Below are 21,945 nucleotides of genomic sequence, written 5' to 3' on the forward strand. Positions count from 1 at the left end.
CACAATGGTCGCCGATTATACCAGGCTTCTGGGAGTGTTGGTAAAGGTTTCATTATGGAATGCACTGCCCGCATAACAACCGATTAAAGTTCCCATGACCATCTCGAAGTGAGATCTTCATTCATCAGATTAGTTCATATCACCAGATTTAGATCTTTGCTACTTAGTCTATTCAGTTTGAGAGACAGTCTACAAGTGGAAAATGTTAAAGTAGTGCTTCTCCTTTATAGGTGCATATTCGCTTATATTTTACGTCTAAATATGTGCATGCATTTGCTGCACAATGCAGCATCTGCGGCGTTCAATTCGTATCGATAACCAACGGCTCCAAAAAGTTCCACTCGACTCCATTCCAATTCCCATTGATCTAAAATTCTGTCTACTACATTAATTTCTTAAAGAAATCAGTATTATTCATTGTACTTTTATATAATGACGATCATAAACATTAATTATTGTGATGAGTTGGCGGCATCCTTGCTATTACCAATGCTCCCTGCGCACAAAACGTTTTTACCGAACTGCTTTTTATGACCTTTCGTAATGCCCCAGTATTCATCCGTGTCTTCTGGTTTACCAAATCCGCCCCCACCAGGGGTCAAAATTTTCAAGATATCGCCCGTTTTTATTTCGATTTCTGCCAATGAAGGTAACTGGATCCATTGTATGATATCGGCAGATCTGTTTCTGCCCAAGTAATTTTCACCTTTAGACCCAGGTTCTCCCCCATATATTCCCCAAGGTTCAAAGACTCGTCTTTGCGTGACTAAAGACACATGAACTGGTGAAGTGAATTTTATTTCTCTGATTAATCCATTTCCTCCATTCCATTTGCCTTTTCCTCCTGAATTTTCTCGAATACCATAGTGCAATAGCAAACATGGATATCGTTGCTCTAAGACTTCTGGGTCAGTAATCTTAGTATTTGTCATATTAGTCTGAGTTCCTGAGAAACCGTGAAAGCCAATTCTCTCACCTCCTTTTTCGACTATTCCAGCACAATTGCCTTGCCCTATTGTCTCAGTATACCCGAAACCTTTGATCATTTCTCCCTTGCTGTTGACACCTCCTGTTCCGAAATTAATTCCATTCATGCAACCGCCGGTTGCTGACGTTAGTCCAAAGGCTCGAAATAACACATCGGTCAATCTCTGTGATGTCATACCATTTCCAGCACAAACTGCAGCGAACCGGCTAGGATTAATTAAACTATTCTCGGGAAGGATAATTGTACATGGGTCCAAGCAACCTTGATTTAAGGGAATTTCTAGGTTTACCAAGCATCGTAAAACATATATCACAGTGGAGTACGTGATAGATCTTGGAGCATTCAAATTGGAATAAGACTCAAGAGAAGTGCCATGGAAGTCAAACACTGCAGAACCGTCCTTTGCATTAATATCAATTTTTACTTGTATTTTGCAACCATCATCCATATAGTCAATGGCAGTCAATGGCAATCTTTTCGTGTTCTTGATTGCAAAATCTCTGAGGAAATCCCGAACAGCCAATTCAGCAGTCTTTTTTACGTTTCGCATATAAAATAAAACTGTTTCACTGCCGTATTCCTCGAATAATTCCTTGAGCAAAATTATTCCCCTTTGGTTCGATGCAATTTGAGCCTTTAAATCTGAAATATTGTCGTCAATATTACGAGTCCCTGATACTCCGTGCTCCCTAGGAACTTCTACAAAGTGCTTTACCAAGCCTTCATAGTCAAACTTACCATTAGATACAATTTTCCAAGCCTCAATGTTGGCACCTTCTTCAAAGATATCCCTTGCATAAGAAGATGACGAACCCGGGGAGGAACCTCCAATTTCGGAATGATGTGCTCTTGCCGCCACCACAAATTGGATTGTTCCATCAATAAAAACTGGCGAAATTACCGTTATGTCAGGTAAATGTGTTCCTCCAACACTTGGGGAATTAGTACATAAAATATCACCCTCTTTTATGTCATTCTTCCAATAGTCCAATTGATATTTGATGGCAGTTGACATGGATCCAAGATGAACAGGAACATTAGGAGCATTTGCAGTCAAGTTACCCTCGTTATCAAACAAAGCGCAAGAATAATCCAATCTTTCCTTTATATTTGCGCTAATTGAAATCTTCTGAAGAGTTCTTGACATATCGTCTGCAATAGACATAAACCTATTCGCAAAGATAGATAACTGAATTGGATCCACGTAATTTGTGGATACAGGCGGTTTCTTTTCACTCTTTAAATCAATAACAACATGACGAGGTAATATTGTAGCTGTCGAAGAAGGAGAAACGACAATACTGTGATTTGCATCCAAAATAAGCGCAGGGCCAGTTATAACCGCCCCCACTGGTAATTTGTCCAAGAAGTAAACTTCGGAAGGTAAATCCCCTTCTCCAAAATAAACTGAAGTTGTCGATATTGCAAATTTATTTGAAAGGTGAATTCTCTCCACTACATCATAATCTTGGAAAGGTGACCTTTCTGCTTGAACAACTGAGGCCTCTCCGCTTCCTCGAACTCTAATATCCGAAATCAAAACTGTCCTCTCTAAGTCATTAAATGCAAACTCGAGCTCGTGTTTCTTGTAAAATTGTTCCAAAAAGTCGTTTGTATTATCTTGCTGAATCATTATTCTAGTATCGGAACCCTTATACCCCATATTAAAATAAGTTTCGAACGAAATAGTGTCAATTTGAACTCTTTGTTTTTGTAATTGATCTTGGCAACGTAACTTTAGTCTTTCACAATCTTGAAGTAAGGAATTCCTAGATTGTTCGCAGTAGGCTAGTGCTACGGGTTCCTGTTGTTCACTAACGACTGATGCTAATGAAATCCCGTAAGCTGATAGAATAGAAGAATGCTTATGAATTATTATTCTCCTGATCTTTAGTATCTCAGCGATAGATGCCGCATGTTGGCCACCTGCTCCTCCAAACGAAGCTAGGACATGTTTGGTCACATCATGGCCTTTTGAATCTGTTAAATCTCTAATGGGTCTAGCCATTTGAAAGTCTGCCACATTGAGAAAACCCAATGCAATTTCTTTAGCAGTTTTTGTAAATTTTGGATTTTCTTTATTAATTATTTCAGCAAGCTGCTCGAACTTCTGCTTCGTTATCTCGTAGTCCAATGGTTGATCCTCTGTTTCTCCAAAAATTTTGGGAAAATATTCAGGTATTATCCTTCCTGTGAACAAGTTGGCATCTGTTATAGTCAATGGTCCACCTTTCCTGTAGCATGCGGGACCAGGGTGGGCTCCTGCCGATTCGGGACCAACAACGAAAGCTCCGTTTCTATAAAATAAAATGGACCCTCCTCCAGAAGCTACCGTGTTGATATCCAATTGCGGAGCTGCAATTTTAATTCCAGCAGTGATACTTTCAAACGAAAATTCGAATTCGCCTGCGTATCTTGACACATCGGTTGATGTTCCACCCATATCAAAGCCTATTACTGGTATTTTCTTCACAGCATCGTAGGAGGTTTTTGCTGCTCCCACAACGCCGCCAGCAGGACCTGAAAGCAAGGATTTCAATCCTGAAAAATTTCTCCAAGAACACAACCCTCCATCTGATTGCATGAACTCTATTCGAGTATGCTCCTCAAAATCCTCTCGAAGCCCACTCAAGAAATTTTGAATATACTCCTTAATTATAGGGGTAACGTATGCATCAACGGTGGTCGATTGACCACGAGATACAGTTTTGATAACGGGTAATATTTCGTGAGATAGTGATACATTAGTAAATCCCAATGACTGCGCAATTTTACCTGCCAATTTTTCATGTTCCTGATAGTTAAACCCGTGAATAAAGACTATGGCAATAGATTCAATGCCTTCTTTCCTTAATTCTTGAAGATCTTCGGTTAGCTTATTGACATTTAGTTGCTCTATTATTTCAAATACCTCCTTTGTTTCTCCTAGAACAAATCTTTTATTATCTAGTAAATCTCGTGCATCATATCCAGTAGGATCAACAGTGAATGCTGGCATCGTGACCCTTTCCTCTGCTTCTATTACCCTTTCGTATAATACACCTGGCTTGACGATATTCAATGCGAATAAGTCTGGACGTGATTGATCACCAATGTGTAAGAGATCCTTGAACCCTTTGGTGGTCACTAGACCAATTTTTGCGCCTTTCCTCTCTAATAAGGCATTAGTTGCTACAGTAGTACCTAACCTGATAGAAGAAATAATGGAAGTGTCAAGTTTCGTGCCTCTAGGGATGTCCTTGTTGGTTAGCTTTTCTAGAACTCTTCTAATACCTTCAATGTTGGCATCTCTGTAGTTCAGCGGATCTATCGACAATAACTTGAAAGCTTCTTCAGTATTTCCGTACTTGTAGATGACATCGGTAAATGTTCCACCTCTGTCGATGGAGATTTCTACACCATTGTCGAGATAAGTCATTTTCGGTTTTAAAGGGATCAAAAGACTTTTTGATAGTGTGATCTTCGAGTACAATGTGAATATTGGGATTCTGTCTAGATATTCTATTAATCAAAGGGCATTATATTCTTCTCCAGATACAGATGATGCGCCTAAGGGGCAGTTTATGATTGAAATCAAAAGTTACTTTCTTCTTTGCCAGAATAGCCGAAAGATATGGACTTGAAACCTACAATTTTAACGACTATCACGTTGACCATGCACTCCTTTCACAAACGTCTTTGAAGTTCATCAGGAAGGTATGCCAATGCAATTACCATTCTTGCTATGAATTTCATCACTGGACCATCGACTCCCATAGACAATGAATCAAAAATATTTCCTGTGCTTGCGCCTACCAATTGTGTCCTCCTCACACAATTTGGATGGTCGGGTAGACCATCTTTTTTTCACACCCAAATTCTCGATTGGGATAGAATTGCATGAATCACATATCCGTCCAGTTTTACGAACAATAATTTTCATGCAAAGAGGTGCAAGAGGTGCATAATGTATGGCAGGTATTTCACGTAGGGCTAAATTTGGTATGAAAGCGACAGAGATCTTCGTCGAGCAACCGAGAATTGGAAGGACCTACCAAGGGGAATTCCTCTTTCTGCAAATACGGGAAAAGAGAAACTCCACACAGGCGATCCTTGTTCCTGTTTTGATTTCAATCATTGGTTATACCTACGCGATCGTGCAGTTTGTGTGGTCCTTGTGATTTTCTCTGGTCGGGTTGTAATGCTCAACGACAGTTGTTATTGATGTAATATGCTACAGAGACTCACCAAAGAAATTATAGCTTATTTTTTAAATTAAGGCTAGTTAAATGGTGCTGAATAAAATCTCACTACATTAGAAAAACAAGATAATGCAGTTACAATACTGACCCAGTGCAACCCATATGTTAGCATCCTTGTTATGAACTCGTGCCAAACTCCTGCCAAAAAATTATAGTATTTATGTTACATCATTCTAATTTTCATTTAATGTACCTCTAAATAGACGTTGCTGGAGCTCTTAAAGGTTCTATACTTCTATGAAGCATACTATACTATCAAACCTTACAGAAACCCTAATTTGCAATCCCCTGTCCATAAACAAAAAGGCACTCCAATTCATACGAAAAAATTCATATGCCGATAGGACTACGGAGATGGTGTGTACCTTTCGTAATTGGCTACTTGAAATTTCTCCAAGAAAGAGACACTTAACAAAAAGTAAAGCTCGCCGGTACACTATTTTGACCCGCCTTTGGAAGTTTTCGCTTCAATTGTAATTATAGATCTTGGCAAATGCAATATACTACCGACGTCCTGACAGAAAATTACGGCATATAGTTTTGAGGATATTGCTACTTTTTTTGGGGCCAATGAACTTCCCGATTATTAGCTAAGTGTCCGAATGGAAGCTTGAAACATTACAGATTGGTAGGAGAATTGTAGTCTTTGAATCCTATAGAGCTATAGAAAGGGTACGGTTTAGCGGAATTAAAACCTATTTGTATTTTCAACTGGATCACGATCTAGTACCAATGTTCAATGATATATTTTAACCGCTCCAAGAACAGATTATGTCAAATTAACATTGCAAAATAACATGCTGATGGTTGAAGTGGATTCGCCTATAGTAATTGTGGGAGCAGGCACTTTTGGCCTCTCCACAGCCTTGGAGCTTCTACGTAGTGGTTATACCGATATTACATTGGTGGATCCATATCCAGTGCCATCACCTTTAAGTGCTGGAAATGACGTTAACAAGATTTTCCAATCGATAGTCGATAATGAGTTTCTAAGTAAGCTAGCACTTGAGTCATTCGACCTTTGGAGAAATGACCCTGTCTATAGGGAAGCCTTTCATGAAACTGGGATCATTTATGCTGCAACTGGCAAAGAAAAACAGATGGATATTCATGAAAGGAAAAAGTCATTGAAGCTTCAAAATATACCATTTACAGAATTGAATGATTCAATTAGCTTTTCAAGAGCTCTCCCCAGTTTGGCTGATAAAAATAGTTCTTTTTTGTTCAAGAACTGGATAGGGTACCATCAAGAAACTAAGTGTGGCTGGATTTTTGCTAGACAAGCCTTAGAAACAGCTTCCGCCGAAATAAAGAAGTTAGGAGGGAAGTTCATTCGAGAAGAAGTACTGCAATTGGTGTATGAAGAACCCCTATCAGAACTAAAATGTGTCATCGGTATCCAAACGGCGTCTGGGAGAGCCATCAAGGCAAGTCGTGTAGTAATATGTGCTGGTGCACAATCTTACAAGTTTTTAGACTTCGAGAACCAATTGTTGGCTAAATGTTTCACCTTGGCTCATATTTCTCTTAACAAACAAGAGATGGGTATATTAAAAGGCATGCCTGTGCTCCTAAACTTAGATGAAGGGTTCTTCTTTGAGCCAGATATGGAGGGCGGCTTGAAAATATGTAATGAGTTTCCAGGTTACATAAATATAATAGACAAGGAGAAGGACTCAGTGCCTCTTTATGTCAACAAAATTCCCAGGGAAGCTGATAAACAGATTAGATCATTTTTGAAGCAATGCATTCCAGAGTTATCAAACCGAGAATTCGATCTGGTCAAGATTTGTTGGTGTACAGATACGCCTGACCGTAATTTTCTTATAGGCACCCATCCTACGATAAACAACGTCATACTAGGAACAGGAGACTCTGGTCAGGGATTCAAATATATGCCCGTGATAGGAAAATATATCAAAGATATGGTTGTTGATGGAGGCAAATCAATTTCTCCTTCAGTTAAGGAATTGTGGAGATGGAGACCGGAGACCGGGAAGTCAAGAAATGTCTACGATGTGCAGAATAGATATGGGGGTAGTAATGTAATAAAAAACATTAATGATATCACAGAATGGTCTGAAGGTAAGGCTACATATGGAACTTAGAAGTTGACATCACTCCAATCCAAGTGTTTGCAGCAATTCTCCTGTACAATCTCGGAAAGGTATACACGTTATTCAATGGAATAATTTGAGGCAAAATACCTAACTAGAAAGCTTCCAAGATTATAAAACCAGACACTCAATACTGAGATATCTACAATTGTATCTTACACTTGGTGCTGCTCGACAGCTTAGTAATGTTGAGTATGCAATATGATTTTTACCTTCAGACGTTGGTTCGTACAGAATACGCACTCATAGTCAGGAGCAAGTTATCATCTGCACTGTTTCACTGTGATGTAAATTAGGTTCTTTAATATAATCTAGTGCACCTGTCAACAAGATTCAATGGTGAATCCTGAATTTGAGAATAGCAATAATGGCCCGATCTGAATTGAACAAAAAAAAGCTTTGAGCACTTTCTATGTTTTTACATTCATTATTACTGTTATCTACCATCCCAATATCTACCATCCCAATATATTATATCATGATTGTTATATAAGTTATACGACGCATTAACCCACCATTTACTATAATCTTGTTGTAACCACCTTCACTGTGCTAAATTTAGTTCCCAATACAGGTATAATTCCAAATATGGGCGAGATATGTCTTTGATAGGAGTTTTAGTCTGAGAGTGACTTAAAACGCTGAAAGAGCCAAAATCAGAATATTGCGTAATTAGATCCTCTCCTGGAGTCGGATGACTTGGAAGAAAGAAAGTTTTTGTTTACTATGCTGACAATCCCCCACGTTCTTCCATATATAGCTAAAGTCTCGTTCTTAGGATTCTCGCATCCTCATCTTTCACCACCTATAAACCCCCAGGTATATTCTACTAAAAAATCATAGCTTCATCCATGAAGTAAGAAAACAGTAGACTAAAGCCTTGAGATGCAAACGTGCTAATAAATGATATCAAATCAATCAGGCACATCACATTGCATCCCACCAAATTGGGACAGTTCCAAGTTACCTATTTTTTTCTTCGCCGCGGCAAAGCCGCAAATTACAAATACGGACGAATTTTTCACCTTTATCTGTAATCAGTAATGATGTGCCTTACAATGGAAGGCCAACCACGGGGAAACTCCTGCATTGGGATTATCATCGTCGTATAACTACAACTTATGCATGCAATCAAAGATAAGAGTCAAAGGTTCTGTCTCTCCGAAAGAGAGCCTTGGAACTGAACCATCGATGATATAAAGAGAGCCAGATCCAGAGGCTTAAAAATTCCTCGAGATTTTACGATATTAGTTACTGCAAATATTTTTTTTCCAGAATGGTGCAAATTAAGTTCTCCGTAGCAGTTGCAAGTATCTTGGGCTTAACCACCGCCAAGAAGGTTTTCATTGATAATGATGGATTAGCACCTTTGCAAGTGTTATTCCCATTAGCAGCAGGATGGGAAGTGCTTGGTATTTCTACCAGTTTCGGTTCATCTTCAGTAGTTGATGCCGCAGGAACTGCGTTCGACATTTTGCAAACTTATAATTTGTCTTCCTGTATTCCCCATTACGTCGGTGCTCAACAGCCTTTATTAAGAACTCAGGATACCTTCGATGCTTGGCAAAGTCTCTTTGGAGAGTTGGTCTGGCAAGGTGCATTTGCTTCTTTCTACGAAGATACCTATACCTGGGACAACTTCACATACAATGAAACTTTGCCTGGTGCCATTGCCATGGTCGAGGCCGTCAAAGCCAACAAGGATACCGATCCAGTATACATTTATGCTGCTGGTATGATGACCACTGTCGCCCAAGCTATTTCTATTTACCCTAACCTTGTGAAGGAAGCTGCTGGTTTGTACATTATGGGAGGATATTTCGATCAACAGTATGCCGCTGCTACTGGACCTTCAATTGTCAACGATATCAACACCGACATCAACTTAATGCAAGATCCAGAAGCTGCACAAATTGTCCTTACTGCCAACTGGAGTCAAATCTACATTGGTGCGAATGTCACTAACTACTTGGTTCCATCCCAGGCATTATATGATATCTTGATCAACAAGGCTGGTGGTCTTTCCGTTTTAGAAGATACTCCATACTTTGAATTTGTCTCCAACTTAGTTGCAACTGGTAACTATTCCGAAAACACCCTGGAGCAAACACTTCCTTTCTGGGATGAGGTAGTTTCTGCATTCATGGTGTGGCCAGACTTGATTGAGAGTACCACCAATTTTTCAGTTGCTGTTGATACTCTGTTCTACTCTCCATTCTATGGTAGTTTAAGAATCTGGGGTGCTGATTATGCGCCAAAGGGTGCAATTACTGGTAATGCCACAATTGTGAACAAGATTAATGACGACAAGTTCTACGACTTGTTGGTTTCCACCTATTTCCAAGATTGGAGACAATACTGTGAAGTTGGAGGACCAGTTGCTTTGGCAGGTTATGAATAAGAAAAAGAATTCGATTAGACCTTTATAGACATTTAGCTTTTCTTTCGTATAAGAGTTTCTTTCGGTGGATCTTTCCTCTTGATGATTCATAATGGTGGCCTCTTTGGGCGGCTACGATGTAATCTAGAATATAAAAGTTCCTTATTTCAAAAGGTATATGTTTTCAATGTAGTATGTGTGTTTCCATTGAATTCACTGTTGTTTCTTTGGTGATCGTGTACTCTGGTCGGTGTCAAAATAGTATTTCTGATCTTTGTGGTATTTTGTCTCCATCAATGTTTACGAAGGTAGCCTATACACAGAGTTGATGGGTGCAAAAATGTTTGCAGTTACAGAAGTAGCTATTTCTGTTGAGCAGGTCCAACGTTTAAAGTTAAAGTTAAGAACATGGACATTCATATCCATAATTTTGACGTCTTGCGGTTATATAATTCGTCTTCTGGAGTTAATATGTTCTTAGCAATACTATATACACTTTACTTTAAATACTCGCATTAATATTCAGTATACTAATATACCCTATACTAATATACCCTATACTAATATACCCTATACTAATATACCCTATACTACAGTTATATTCAATTCTGATATACTCCATAGTATAAAGTACTACTTTATATCCTATTTGCTGTTAGGTTCTAAGCTATTGTTATAGTTGGCTGGATGTGCATCTATTGCACTTTACAATGACATCACTGTAATACTGAATACTACCATTATACTTCAAGTACATATTATACGCATACATATGTTATAGTCCATACATTTGCTATACTCCATACCACTTATTACACTTTATACTTCAAGCACAGCATTCCACATTCCACCTACTCGCTACCACTTATTATACTCAATGCTCTATTTTATTTTAAACCTACTGCTATATTCCATGTATTTGTTATACTCATACCACTCATTATACTCATACATTTGTTATACTCATACATTTGTTATACTCATACTACTGTTATACTCCATACCACTAATTATACTCAATGCTCCATTTTTACTCTAAACCAACTGTCATATTCCATACTAACGTTATACTTACACCACTTATTACGCTTCATACTTCATGCAATCATTACACCTCCTCGCTACCACTCATTATATTCAACTCTACTTAATACACTACATGCTACTTAATACTACATGCTACTTAATAGTCCATGCTAACGTATACTTCATCCTTCAATCCTCGCTACCACTCATTATACTCAATTCTACTTAATATACTCCATGCCACTTAATATTCTCCATACCACTTACTTTACCTCTTATCCTTCAATCACTACATTCCCCCACTCGCTACCGCTCTGGCCGGCTTTTTTCGAGGCTCGGCAAAGAAGCGAGCACGAAATCGCAGCGATGAATTTCTGTGTTCACGATAAACCTGACACTGACACTGACCACCGTTGGTTCATCGGTACGGCACCAAGAACCATAGAATATTAGGATCTGGTCAGCTCGCATACTTCTCTCGTTGCCATTTCACAGTGCTGAGTATTTTTGTTGGCGATTAATGGAACTTCTGCACAAGAACCGCTGACCGTTATTTATGTACTAGCACACAAGTTGTTGTCCGCAAGAATTCATCATATCTGGATTACACCACCTATTCACCAGAAAAGCATCAAAATCATAGCATCATCCATCTCAGGAAGACGTAGAAATCCCTTCAGCGTGTAAATGAGTGGAATCGCATTAAAATTAACGTCATTACTCGTAAGGACAGTTGCCAAGCCGATTGCCACTGCTTTAAAGAGCCAGGCAAAGGAGCATGAGTCCTTCAGAAGAGCATGTATAACCATAGCACAAACAGTGCATTCCACCGACTTGAAGCTTCGGATGTCATTATTAGGTGAGAAAAAGATCAAAATTAGACCATTGAACGATACAAAGGCTGTGGATAACGGGGCTACGTTCTTATCTGAGTTGTTTATCTTTAGTGTTGCCGGATCTTTGATATTCTACGAAAGCTACAAAAGCAGAAAGAAGGCCACCGACGAAAGAGATGCTTTGGCTGACGATATATCTGTTCTCCAAAATGAAATTGACTTCATCAAGACAAGATTGGGAGATATCAATATTAAGTTGGACGATTATGTGATGCCTGTCGACTACAAACCCAAGTATATCAAGCTTAATACTTCCAATACAGCCAGCAAGACCGACGAATCAATCACAAAAAGTGAAGGGTCAAGCAGTGCTGAAGTTACCAGTAAATCTACCCCTGTCCAAGCCAACTAACGAAGACTGTCACTTTAACTCGTGATGTATCTTGTAGATATGATACAAACCACCCACTGTAAATAGAATCATAAATAAACGTTAGAAAGTTAGAAGAACTTGATTTCCGAAAGATAATCCCATGGGAGTGTGACTCATCTACTACATAGAATGTCAATCAGATGAAGCATCCCATCTCGATCTTATCCCGACAGTTTTTGATCCAAATCTACATATGCCTACATTGATGATAAATTAGGTGAACGTTAATAATAATGAAGAAAAGAACTAACCAAGTATGGGATAATATAGTACAATATATTTTAATTCAAGCGAATAAAAATGGAAAATAGTAATAAAACAAGACAAGACAAAAGTAGTATAGTAGCAGCAGGAAGCACAATCAAAAACAATGACAGCAATTGCAATAATTAATGAACAAACAAGACAGACCCATGAGTAGCACAGCATACGAGGGAATTAGAAACCAGGCGAGCTTAGCAATGATATTGCTTGGGTGATTATCGGATGTCTTACGCTAGCTTCAATTGACTGAAATAGGCATCCAAATCGGAGCTTTATTTCAGCTTCTTCTTCTCCACCTTCAACAACAATGCCTTGTTGATGTGAGGCAAGACACCACCATAAGCAATGGTGGCCTTGATCAAGTTATCCAATTCTTCATCACCTCTGATGGCTAATTGCAAATGTCTTGGGGTGATTCTCTTGACCTTCAAGTCCTTGGCGGCATTACCTGCCAATTCCAACACTTCTGCGGTCAAGTATTCTAACACTGCTGTCAAGTAGATGGCGGATTTCGATCCCACTCTGATCTTGTTTTGTGCGGTTCTCTTTAAGTATCTCTTGATTCTGCCCACTGGGAACTGTAACCCAGCTCTGGCCGAATGGGAAGTCGAAGACTTGGCGGATTCCGAGGACTTACCCTTACCACCGTGCACTTTACCTTTGCCGGACATGTTGTGGAGATCTCGTTGTATGTGATGATGCGGTCAATTGAACGAACGCTATTTCAATTCTGTCAATTCTTTCAAACAATATTCAAACTTGCCCTCACAGATTCAACACTACAAAAAACAACAACAATAATAATGATAAACAACAGAAAAGAAGTGTGAAGGAAAAACAAAAAGATCCCGCCCAAAATCAAAACAAATAAACAACGCGCGGAATGGCTGCTACCACGAAGAAAAAAGTGAGCTGCGAAGTGAGAAAGGACTGGGAGTTCTTTTTTTAAAGTATTGTGGTGTGGGTCATTTATTTTTGGTTGGTGTATGTGAGTGTTACCCGGACATATACACAAAGCTGAGGAAAAGGAAAAAATGTGGGTGTTGGGAGAAGGAAGTGAGGGAGGTGAGGGAGAACAGCAAAGTGAGCATAGTTAAGGAAAAGTGAGTGAGCAAAGTGAGTGAGCAAAGTGAGTGAGCAAAGTGACAAAAGTGAGGAATTGACAGAAGAGCCGCTGCGAATAAAAATGCAAAATGCAAAAGATGGAGAAGATTTAAATTTGCAGACAGAGAAGTCGCAGTGAGTGAGTCGATTTTAATTTTGCAGCAAAAATGATAACTGAGTGGGATGAAATTTATAGTGGTGGTGTTAAGAGTGGTGGTGTTAATAGTTGTGGTGTTTATAGGTGGTGGTGTTTATAGGTGGTGTGGATGTGACATTGAATATGACATTGAATATGACATTGAATATGATATTGAATGAATGTGGATGTGAATGTGGATATCACTGGGTTTGAATGAGGTTATAGGTATAACATATGAGGAGGGGTGGTGTGGTGAAGGCTTGCTCAATACTAGGATACTGCTCTCAGTGGAAGAAGCCGGGGAGAGAAAGAAGCAGCAACAAATCACATAGGAGCCTCCTCTACGATTTGTCCTTTTTAAGAATGGAATTATCAACAGTTTATGGGAGCAAGCTGGTAATAATATCGGAAAGTTTTAACTTCAAGGGATTGTTAACAGTACTGCTAAGTAATTCATAAGGCTCTAAGAATCTACCATCCGAAGTTTAGTCCTAGAACATGGCTAAGAAGCAATAATACTTCCCCAGGAAACCCCCTCAAGATACTTAGGAAGATCTCGGTGTTCTTCAAGGCTCCCCAATCCCCAGCTGAACTTGATAGTTTCTCATCTACATTTACGATTACGCTATTCCAGCGAATGAATACAATGTCCTTGGTTTAACTTTTACTGTTGGAATCAAATGATTTCGCAGATTATTCACTGCTGATAGAGGTACTAATCACTATCAAACTCTACCTTTAGCCTCTAAATCATTTAGCTACTTGGGAAGATTCACCATTTCAGAAAAAAAAGGTACCTACAATGTTGTACTTGCAACTTAGTCATCCTTTATTCTTACACACATCAGCTGCAGCTTTCCATGCAATTACTAGATCAATCCAGCAGATCTGATTATTGCAACTCCTTCTAACTGTTAACTATACTGTATGATCCCAACTTTTCAATCATTCTCTCAATATCTGCTTTTGATTTCTGTAGTTCGCTACACATAGAATCGAAGCATTGATATCCCTTCAACATTTTGATCAAATTGATCATTTCTTGCTCCTCTTCCAATTCGTCTGAGTCGGGCTCATCATCATCAAAATCACTTTGATTCTCACTATCCGCATCTATGTCAAGAGCGTTTTCGTCTACGCTACCCTCGCCTTCTGCTCGAATATTGTACCTTCTATGTATAGAAGATGATGAATGTCTTGAACGTATTCTAGTGCTTGCGTCTTCCTCTAAGGAAGAGACAGAGTTGTTGTCTTCACTGTAGGCGTTATTGTCGGAATCTGACTCATTTTCGCTCTCCAAGATCATGTCTTTAACTTTTCTCTTCGAGGGTTGATTGAAACTTACTTTCCTTCTGGACCTAACTTGACTTGTCTTCAAAGTCTGCTCGTTAACTCTTGTCTTGAGAAGATTACCCTCGTTTGCTTTTGGTTTTAGCTCGAGCTTCTTCTTGGGATTATGCTTTTTTCTCATGACATCAATGAGATTATAGTAATGATCTAAGTCGTTACCTTCGATAATACGCGTGATCGAACTCAACAATGGGTACGAATGAACTCTGTATATAATTCCACGGAGAACACCAAAGTTGATAAAACGACGAATATCAATATTTACCAAAAGTTTTCTGTGATGTATATACCATTCTTTAACTGTTTGACCTTGGTTTAGTGAACGATATAAAAAGAACAAGGATGCCTTTGATGGCACTTTGATTGTTGTACCTTGTTTTCCGTTTAAATGTTCTGTCATTGGGGTCTTGGGTGATTTTGATAGCAATGGTGACTGCTTTGTGAATGGTGAAACAGATGCATTGATGCTATTCATTATGCCCGATTCTAACCCTTGAGGATTTTTTTTGAGAATTGAACCCGTATATGGAGAATTGTTATTGATTGTATTAAATGGTGAATTACTTGCAATCGGTGTATTTCCGATTGAAGGTGTGTCATAGTTGGCGTCGCCCGTAATTACATATGCTTGGCATTCTTCTGCCATCTTTCCGTTGGACCTCAAAAAGTTGCCGATATGATTAGTTGGAGCATAAATATTGCCGAATTGGAATATGTCTATAATCTCAATGCATTTGTAGTGCATCAAATGTTGAATGCATTGTTTTGTCAATAGATAATTAGCGTCTGCCAATTCACTGATTCGTTTCACAGAGTTCAAACCATTAATATACGGCAAAATCTTTACCATTGTCGGGTCCCAATTCACATCAACTAGCGAATTCAATTTCACCGTCGCAATTGGAACTTGGTAAGCCTTAAGATTGATAGGTGGTGGCAAAATAGGAAACAACTTAATGTCTACTGAATTGGCACTATCTAACGGGATACAACATTCGGAGTAGTTATTTAAATCTTGATATATTTGGTTTATCAAAGATTCGATGGAAGAGAGGTTTATTCTCTTCGTTCTTGAATGACCAGGAGCATTCAACTCGAAATTGGTATTATCCTGATCCAAATTGCCAGGTGAATTTATATCTCCTTCACTATTAGCATGATAAGAATTCAAATCTATTCCAATATTAATATTATTGCTCTCCACTGAGTTGGAGTTATTGCTCTTCTTGAAGAAAGAATTGTTCTTGTCCAATTTACTCAACATAAAATTCTGTTCTTCAAGGACTTGAAACATTTTCCCCATTCTCTTTATGGCAGACTCGTAAGGGGTCACATCTCCGCTATCGTAAGGGAAAACAAAGCAAAAGTTGAAGTTGAAAGAATTACGGGAATACTTATCGTTTTCTATATTAACGGGGTATCCAATCACGCGAAACTTGTTGATCTTGAACGATATTAACTTGTTGCAAAGCTGAGGTTTAGGAATCACATAATTCTTCACTGTATCAAAATGGAAGAATGTGTTTGAAGAGTCGCTCTCTTCGTGTTGTTCCCTCTCATCATCAGAATTTCCCCCATTAGAGCCTTTTGATGATGAAATTGACGAAGTAGAATTAGCTCTGTTACCGTTAAAATGGTTTCTCTTCTCTTCATGAACTGTCGATATCGATCCATGAGGTACTTGGTGCACTATCTTCGTACCTTCTGTTGGATGAAACACCGCATAAAAGATAGCTGCAATTGGTATGAAGCCATCCGAGTTCTCCATCCTTGCATCTGCAAACTTTCTTCAATTTTCTTCTTCAATGGTTCTAATGAAACATGTCTTCTCTTGTAAATGGTGAATGTGAAGATTAGTGGATACTCTAGATGTTGCACGTGACATTGGTACATCTAGAGAACAAAAATAAAAGGAAAAGCTTGCACTCAGGATTGAACTAAGGACCAACAGATTTGCAATCTGCTGCGCTACCACTGCGCCATACAAGCTTTTCATACAACAAAAGGCAACGAAAGGCTTTATGAGGTGTATTTATCATGTAATAAACGTCACGTGCGAAAAATGCAAAAATGCGGAAATGGACCTTTCCTTAACATAGTGGGCTCTAAAAAGGGAAGTCTCTATTATAATTACCTCTCTCATCAGCTAGTGGATGCAAATTAATCCAGTAAGTAATATGATTTTGAATATACATTCAGCTTAAAAGAGGGACAATTGAAGAGGATTAGTTCATTCCGAAACGTTGGTTGGAAAACAAATAAAACTACAAATAAAATAACAAGAAAGACTTCCCATTCACCTTCTTCAAAAGATAGGCATTCCGTTCATAAGTACAGCCTTTTGCAGCATTATCATCATTACTGTTGTATAAGTAAAAGAGCTTCTGGTTCTGAATTTTTATTAAAACAAAAGTCATCTTATCATCTTGTCATCTTTTGGATCAATTCTGTCGCTTAGGTCTCCCCTTCACTTGTTGTGTTCACTTGTTGTGTTCACTTGTTGTGTCGTTAAGTGTTGAAATCGATATCATTCAATATAGTTCACCAAAAATAACATTGTTATAGTTATTACTGTTGAATGATATTTAGCATGGAGAATCTGTGTTAGAGAACATTGATATACACAATGCATGGAAATACATTAGCTTGAGTCTTTATCGTTCTTTTCGTTTATCCAGCTATGTTTTTCAGTGGGAGAAATTCAGATAACATCGTTGTGAAAGAACCAAATGGGCTAGGTATTTCGATCAATCCGGCTCTATTTGAAATACGTCTACGTGACCCGCAAGAGAACTTGAAAATAGTTTTGGATACTCACCTGTTACAACTCAGAGACCGCCCAGCATCACAACTGGTTGAGCTCATAGCGAAATCCAGTATTTCAGTAACCGCGGGACCAACTCAGACAAGATCGGCTTTCCTCTATGTCACTAATGCATTACCAATGGCCAGGTATAGGCAGATGGACTATGTTGAATTCCAAGGAAAGTACCTTCAACCACTAAAGGATGCAATCGAAAATGGAAACATAAGGAGTTGGTCAATGCAACATTCGTACAGGTATCCAGTAGCATTATCAGACGCTTCAGCAAAGGATATTCAAAATTACTTTGAACGAAGTATGGAGCGCACGATTTATCATCTTTATGGATACTTATGTGGGGATAAAGCCTTTTTCGGCAATTGGCGATATAGGCCACCTTTAGCAGAGACTGATCGTATTGAGCCTTGTGTGACTCATATGTGGTTAAAGCAGGAACTGGATGTGACCTTACAACAGCAATCTAGAGTCATCTAATAATCAGCACTCCTCTTCTCGAGGACCGGACTACTGCATCGGTTTGGGAGATTTCAAAGGTCGAGAATACAAGTTATCCACAGGCTTTGAAAATATGCTTAAAGATTTAAATAGTGGCAGGAGGTCAAGAACAGAAATAGAATTTAGCGACGACGAGTGGACAGATTCCGTACTATTCACCTTGATTTTAAGGAAATATCTTTATCAGGCCCTCGTTAGCGGAACTAATAGGATATTTATATCGGACTATGAATCTTTTTCTATTTTCATTGAGTATGAATTTGATTCCATGGGTCAATTGATCATTGAATATTATATTGTAAATAATCCAGAAACTATTGAACATGGCATAACTTTGAGGTCTGCTATAGCAGGCTTCTTCTTTGATACAGTTGACCAAGCAAAAAAGATAAAAGAAGGTTTAGGAATTCGTGTTGACCTAGCTAAAGGGAGAGAAGGATTGGAAGATTTATTTGATAACGTTGGTCGTAGAGCGACAGGTAAAAGTAGTTGTTCCTCGTCTTTAAAGAGGAAGCTTGGTGGAAATTGGAAGCTGTCAGCTATTCAAGACAGAGGTCAATGGAACGATTGTGTTAATGAGGTCCATGGCACCACTTACTGTCGCGTGGAAAATGTATCTTCTAAAACTTTTCTACAATAAGAATTCCACCCACGGTATTTGTCAAGATGTACTATTACGATAAGAGATGGTGGGAGGGAGCAAATGACTTGGAGGTCGCGATTCCTGGTAGAGAGGATTGTTATGAAATGTTCTTCAATGAGCATGAAATAAACGAAAGGATTTCGCAATCGCCATTCAGTTCTAATTATCCCAGAATTCTAGCTTCTGGATATTGGAATGGTCTTGGGGACAACCCCATGCACATATTTGAATATCTTGGAGAAGAGCTCCCAGAAGAAGAATGGGATAAGGCTGAGGTCTACAGAGTAATTAGGTCAAGGCTTAACGAGCTTCATCTGTTAGGAATATCACATAATGATATTAGGCTCCCTAACATTCATGTTTCTGTATCTGGTCATATTTTCTTTGATAGATTTTGGGTTATCAGATGCAACCAATAACAAAGCACATATGGAGGTCGATCTTGAAGTGCTTGACAATATCTTAGGGGACAAAGATGAAAGTTTAGGAAAAGTATCAGAGCCAACCTGAGAGAGCTAGCGACACCCCTCTCTACAATCCCATGATTTCTAAACAAAAGAAAGCGAAATAGAGGAAATGATAGTAAAGTGATTTTAAGACTAACTATGAATTGTTTGAGGATATTACTTGTGTAGGTCGACTCTCCTAAATAATTGCTTAATCTCTTAAAGCTTTAGTCGGTTACAATGTATTACTAGGTGATTTTGAATGTGGCTCACCATTGGAGATCATAGTCACTATCTTGTTAATAGCCTAGAGAAGTATTGAATCTCTGAAAGATATGTAGAAAGTAAAAAAAAGGTAAAATTCTATAGCTACAGTATTCTAACATTCGTCCATATCCTTCAAGACAAAATGGCTCCTTAATAACTTTGTGTCAAAATCTATAATACATTTTTTGTAACTTTTAGCTGACCTATACACACTAAAACACATTAACAAAACACTTTATAGTTTCAGCCAGAAGGCGGAGGAGGAGGGGGAGGTTTTGGTAATGTGGACGCTGGCGGTGGAGGTGGAAATGAGGATGTAGGAGGTGGAGGTGGTGGTGGTACTATACCAGAAGGAGGAGGAGGTGGTGGTGGTGGTACAATCTTCACTCCTGGTGGTGGTGGAGGAGGTGCGATGACGGATGGTGGAGGAGGAAGGGAAGATATACTTGGTGGAAGAGGAGGTACTCCTGTAACCGCCGAAGGTGGTGCCTGCCATGGTGGTAAATTCTTGTCCATTTTCTGCTTCTTCCATGGAGGAAGTGAATGCTCTTGTTGTGGAGCAGGTACTTCATTACCATTAAATTCTCGCTTTCCTGCTCTAGCTGCTGGCGAATAGGTGTCGGTTTCTGGTCTTGCCTGTCCCCTTTGTTTACAATCTCTGGCATAATGCCCTATACCACCACAAATCTTACATACAATTTGGGAAATATCTAATCCGCGTGGCTGCTGGCGGGCTTCTGGGTCATATGGTTTGGTTTCTCTTAATGTACCATTCAAAACGGCAAGTTCTCTTAACTGTCCACGTTTCAAGTCATTCTGGCCAACGGGCGAAGAAATGGCTTTTTCAATAACTTCGTTTGCTAACTGAATAGCCTTGGCAATCTTCAGAGCAGAATCGGAGGTTATGAGGACATGTAAGTCATCTGTATTCGAATCAAGAGTTGGATTGGCAAAAGATGTTGAAGTCAATGCGGCTGAATCATCATCGTCCGCCATCGCTGACTTACCATCCTTTACAGAACCTTTACCTCTAAGTTGCATTTTAGCACCGCTACCCTCTTGCATTTGTCTTAATGTATTTCCTCTTGGTCCTAACAATAGACCCATGAAATTTATATCTGGATAGTCCTTCACGGGTATGTACAATTTCTCGACTGTTTTTGCAGGTTTCCTGTAGTCTGAGGGAGGCATATAGTTCTTAATTGACTTAGCTGCCTGTTCTACTAAGTAGTTTCTCTCCTTTTCAAGCATCATCCGTGTACGTTGATCTCTTGTATTTATACGATTTCCAAAGTTATCATACTTTGGCGGCGGAGAAGGGTCTCTTTTAAAATTGGGGTTTTTTATAATATCCCCTGAGGGAAGAAAATTCAAGATGCTCTTATGTTGTTGATGTGCTTTTCTCAACACCTCAGATAACTCCTCGACACGGAAATACTGTTGGTAAGCATCGAGTTGTTCTTGGGTCAAATGGCCCGTAATAATTGTATCCAAACGGTCAGCTCCAAACCTTCTGTATCTTTCTGGTCTTTCTGCCCATTTTGTTGGTCTTCCACGAACTGCAGAAGGATTTGAAGGGTAATATCCCTCCTTCGATGCAGTTGGTGGTTCAATTGCTGGCTTTTTTACCTCGGGTCTTCCTCTTTCTTGAGGAGCAGATCTATTCTCGAACCCTGGTCTTGGGCGTAATTCTATTAGGTTTGCGTTGGGTTTATTTGTTCCATGTTTATTCACGAACGGTTTGTTCGGCCTATACAGCGACATGACTATGCTATTTGACGACTGTAGAGAAAGAATGGTATAATAGAATGAAAGGAACGAATGGAACGACCAGAAGAAACAGAACTAAAGATTGAAACTACTTTTGTTAGCTGCCTGCTCTTCCTAAATTTGTGTGAGAGAACGATTCTTGTGAGTTTGTGCGAAAAATAGTTTTGATTCAGTGATGAGTGGGAGTGATTTAGTGGGGGATTAGTGAGGTGTAGTGAGAGGTTAGTGAGATATTAGTGAGGTGTAGTGAGAGAATTGTAAGAAAAAAGTGAGTGATATTGGGGAATGTAGCGAGAGTTTAGTTAGTGATTGGTGAGAGATGTGTGTGAGTACACTGAGAGTATACCGAGAGGTATAATGACAGAAATAGAGAGTGGAGGAAATTTATGACTATCAAGTAAGATTGTTAGTATCGGCGTTGGTGAACTATTCTAAATCACAGTACTCATACTAGAGCAAGCCAGAACGAGAGAGTTATTCATCAGGACTATATTGTGCACAAGAACCAGTCACTACTAGTATTTCCCTTGTATTGGCATTATATGGTACATAAATATCATACCTATTTACATCTATTCTTTCTTACTTATGTCTATACCCAAAAAGAACTATAATATTACAA

At 39.0% G+C, this 21,945-nt stretch overlaps 10 protein-coding genes and 1 non-coding gene across 11 annotated transcripts; 6 read left to right on the plus strand and 5 right to left on the minus strand. All coding sequences in view use genetic code 12, as the record gives it.

Annotated features, from left to right (window-relative positions):
- Positions 1 to 391: 391 nt before the first annotated feature.
- RJT20DRAFT_129979 (5-oxoprolinase) lies at positions 392 to 4,769 on the minus strand. Its single transcript, XM_064917634.1, has one exon. The coding sequence runs from the start codon at positions 4,404 to 4,406 to the stop codon at positions 453 to 455; it is 3,954 nt and encodes a 1,317-aa protein (XP_064773324.1). The 5' UTR covers positions 4,407 to 4,769; the 3' UTR covers positions 392 to 452.
- Positions 4,770 to 6,026: 1,257 nt separating this feature from the next.
- Positions 6,027 to 7,337, plus strand: RJT20DRAFT_136392 (NAD(P)/FAD-dependent oxidoreductase; the record flags this gene model as incomplete). Its single annotated transcript, XM_064918471.1, has 1 exon — positions 6,027 to 7,337. One exon carries the CDS (start codon positions 6,027 to 6,029, stop codon positions 7,335 to 7,337), a length of 1,311 nt encoding a protein of 436 aa, XP_064773325.1.
- Positions 7,338 to 8,622: 1,285 nt separating this feature from the next.
- RJT20DRAFT_146322 (Inosine/uridine-preferring nucleoside hydrolase) lies at positions 8,623 to 9,747 on the plus strand (the record flags this gene model as incomplete). The annotated part of the gene is made up of 1 exon (XM_064918855.1): positions 8,623 to 9,747. The coding sequence occupies one exon, from the start codon at positions 8,623 to 8,625 to the stop codon at positions 9,745 to 9,747; it is 1,125 nt and encodes a 374-aa protein (XP_064773326.1).
- A 759-nt stretch (positions 9,748 to 10,506) lies between these two features.
- Positions 10,507 to 11,075, plus strand: RJT20DRAFT_129981 (uncharacterized protein). Its single transcript, XM_064917635.1, has one exon. It carries the CDS (start codon positions 10,604 to 10,606, stop codon positions 10,763 to 10,765), a length of 162 nt encoding a protein of 53 aa, XP_064773327.1. The 5' UTR covers positions 10,507 to 10,603; the 3' UTR covers positions 10,766 to 11,075.
- On the plus strand, positions 11,076 to 12,223 carry RJT20DRAFT_129982 (uncharacterized protein). Its single transcript, XM_064917636.1, has one exon. It carries the CDS (start codon positions 11,440 to 11,442, stop codon positions 11,998 to 12,000), a length of 561 nt encoding a protein of 186 aa, XP_064773328.1. The 5' UTR covers positions 11,076 to 11,439; the 3' UTR covers positions 12,001 to 12,223.
- A 55-nt stretch (positions 12,224 to 12,278) lies between these two features.
- Positions 12,279 to 13,359, minus strand: HTA3 (histone H2AZ). The gene has a single exon (XM_064920681.1). The coding sequence runs from the start codon at positions 12,954 to 12,956 to the stop codon at positions 12,558 to 12,560; it is 399 nt and encodes a 132-aa protein (XP_064773329.1). The 5' UTR covers positions 12,957 to 13,359; the 3' UTR covers positions 12,279 to 12,557.
- A 981-nt stretch (positions 13,360 to 14,340) lies between these two features.
- Positions 14,341 to 16,712, minus strand: NPR2 (nitrogen permease regulating protein). Its single transcript, XM_064917637.1, has one exon. The coding sequence runs from the start codon at positions 16,644 to 16,646 to the stop codon at positions 14,436 to 14,438; it is 2,211 nt and encodes a 736-aa protein (XP_064773330.1). The 5' UTR covers positions 16,647 to 16,712; the 3' UTR covers positions 14,341 to 14,435.
- An 83-nt stretch (positions 16,713 to 16,795) lies between these two features.
- Positions 16,796 to 16,867, minus strand: RJT20DRAFT_t114. Its single transcript has one exon. It is a non-coding gene; the product is annotated as a tRNA-Cys (tRNA).
- A 691-nt stretch (positions 16,868 to 17,558) lies between these two features.
- RJT20DRAFT_148176 (uncharacterized protein) lies at positions 17,559 to 18,837 on the plus strand (the record flags this gene model as incomplete). Its single annotated transcript, XM_064918962.1, has 2 exons — positions 17,559 to 18,124; positions 18,159 to 18,837. The coding sequence occupies 2 exons, from the start codon at positions 17,559 to 17,561 to the stop codon at positions 18,835 to 18,837; spliced, it is 1,245 nt and encodes a 414-aa protein (XP_064773331.1).
- RJT20DRAFT_55736 (uncharacterized protein) lies at positions 18,693 to 19,527 on the plus strand. Its single transcript, XM_064920683.1, has one exon. It carries the CDS (start codon positions 18,864 to 18,866, stop codon positions 19,257 to 19,259), a length of 396 nt encoding a protein of 131 aa, XP_064773332.1. The 5' UTR covers positions 18,693 to 18,863; the 3' UTR covers positions 19,260 to 19,527.
- Positions 19,528 to 19,796: 269 nt separating this feature from the next.
- Positions 19,797 to 21,805, minus strand: RJT20DRAFT_146327 (mRNA splicing protein; the record flags this gene model as incomplete). The annotated part of the gene is made up of 4 exons (XM_064918856.1): positions 19,797 to 20,099; positions 20,121 to 20,224; positions 20,246 to 21,112; positions 21,775 to 21,805. 4 exons carry the CDS (start codon positions 21,803 to 21,805, stop codon positions 19,797 to 19,799), a joined length of 1,305 nt encoding a protein of 434 aa, XP_064773333.1.
- Positions 21,806 to 21,945: the final 140 nt, after the last annotated feature.

This window comes from Scheffersomyces xylosifermentans, assembly GCF_036884685.1.
Source record: "Scheffersomyces xylosifermentans strain CBS 12540 chromosome Unknown RJT20scaffold_6, whole genome shotgun sequence".
NCBI lineage: Eukaryota > Fungi > Ascomycota > Pichiomycetes > Serinales > Debaryomycetaceae > Scheffersomyces > Scheffersomyces xylosifermentans.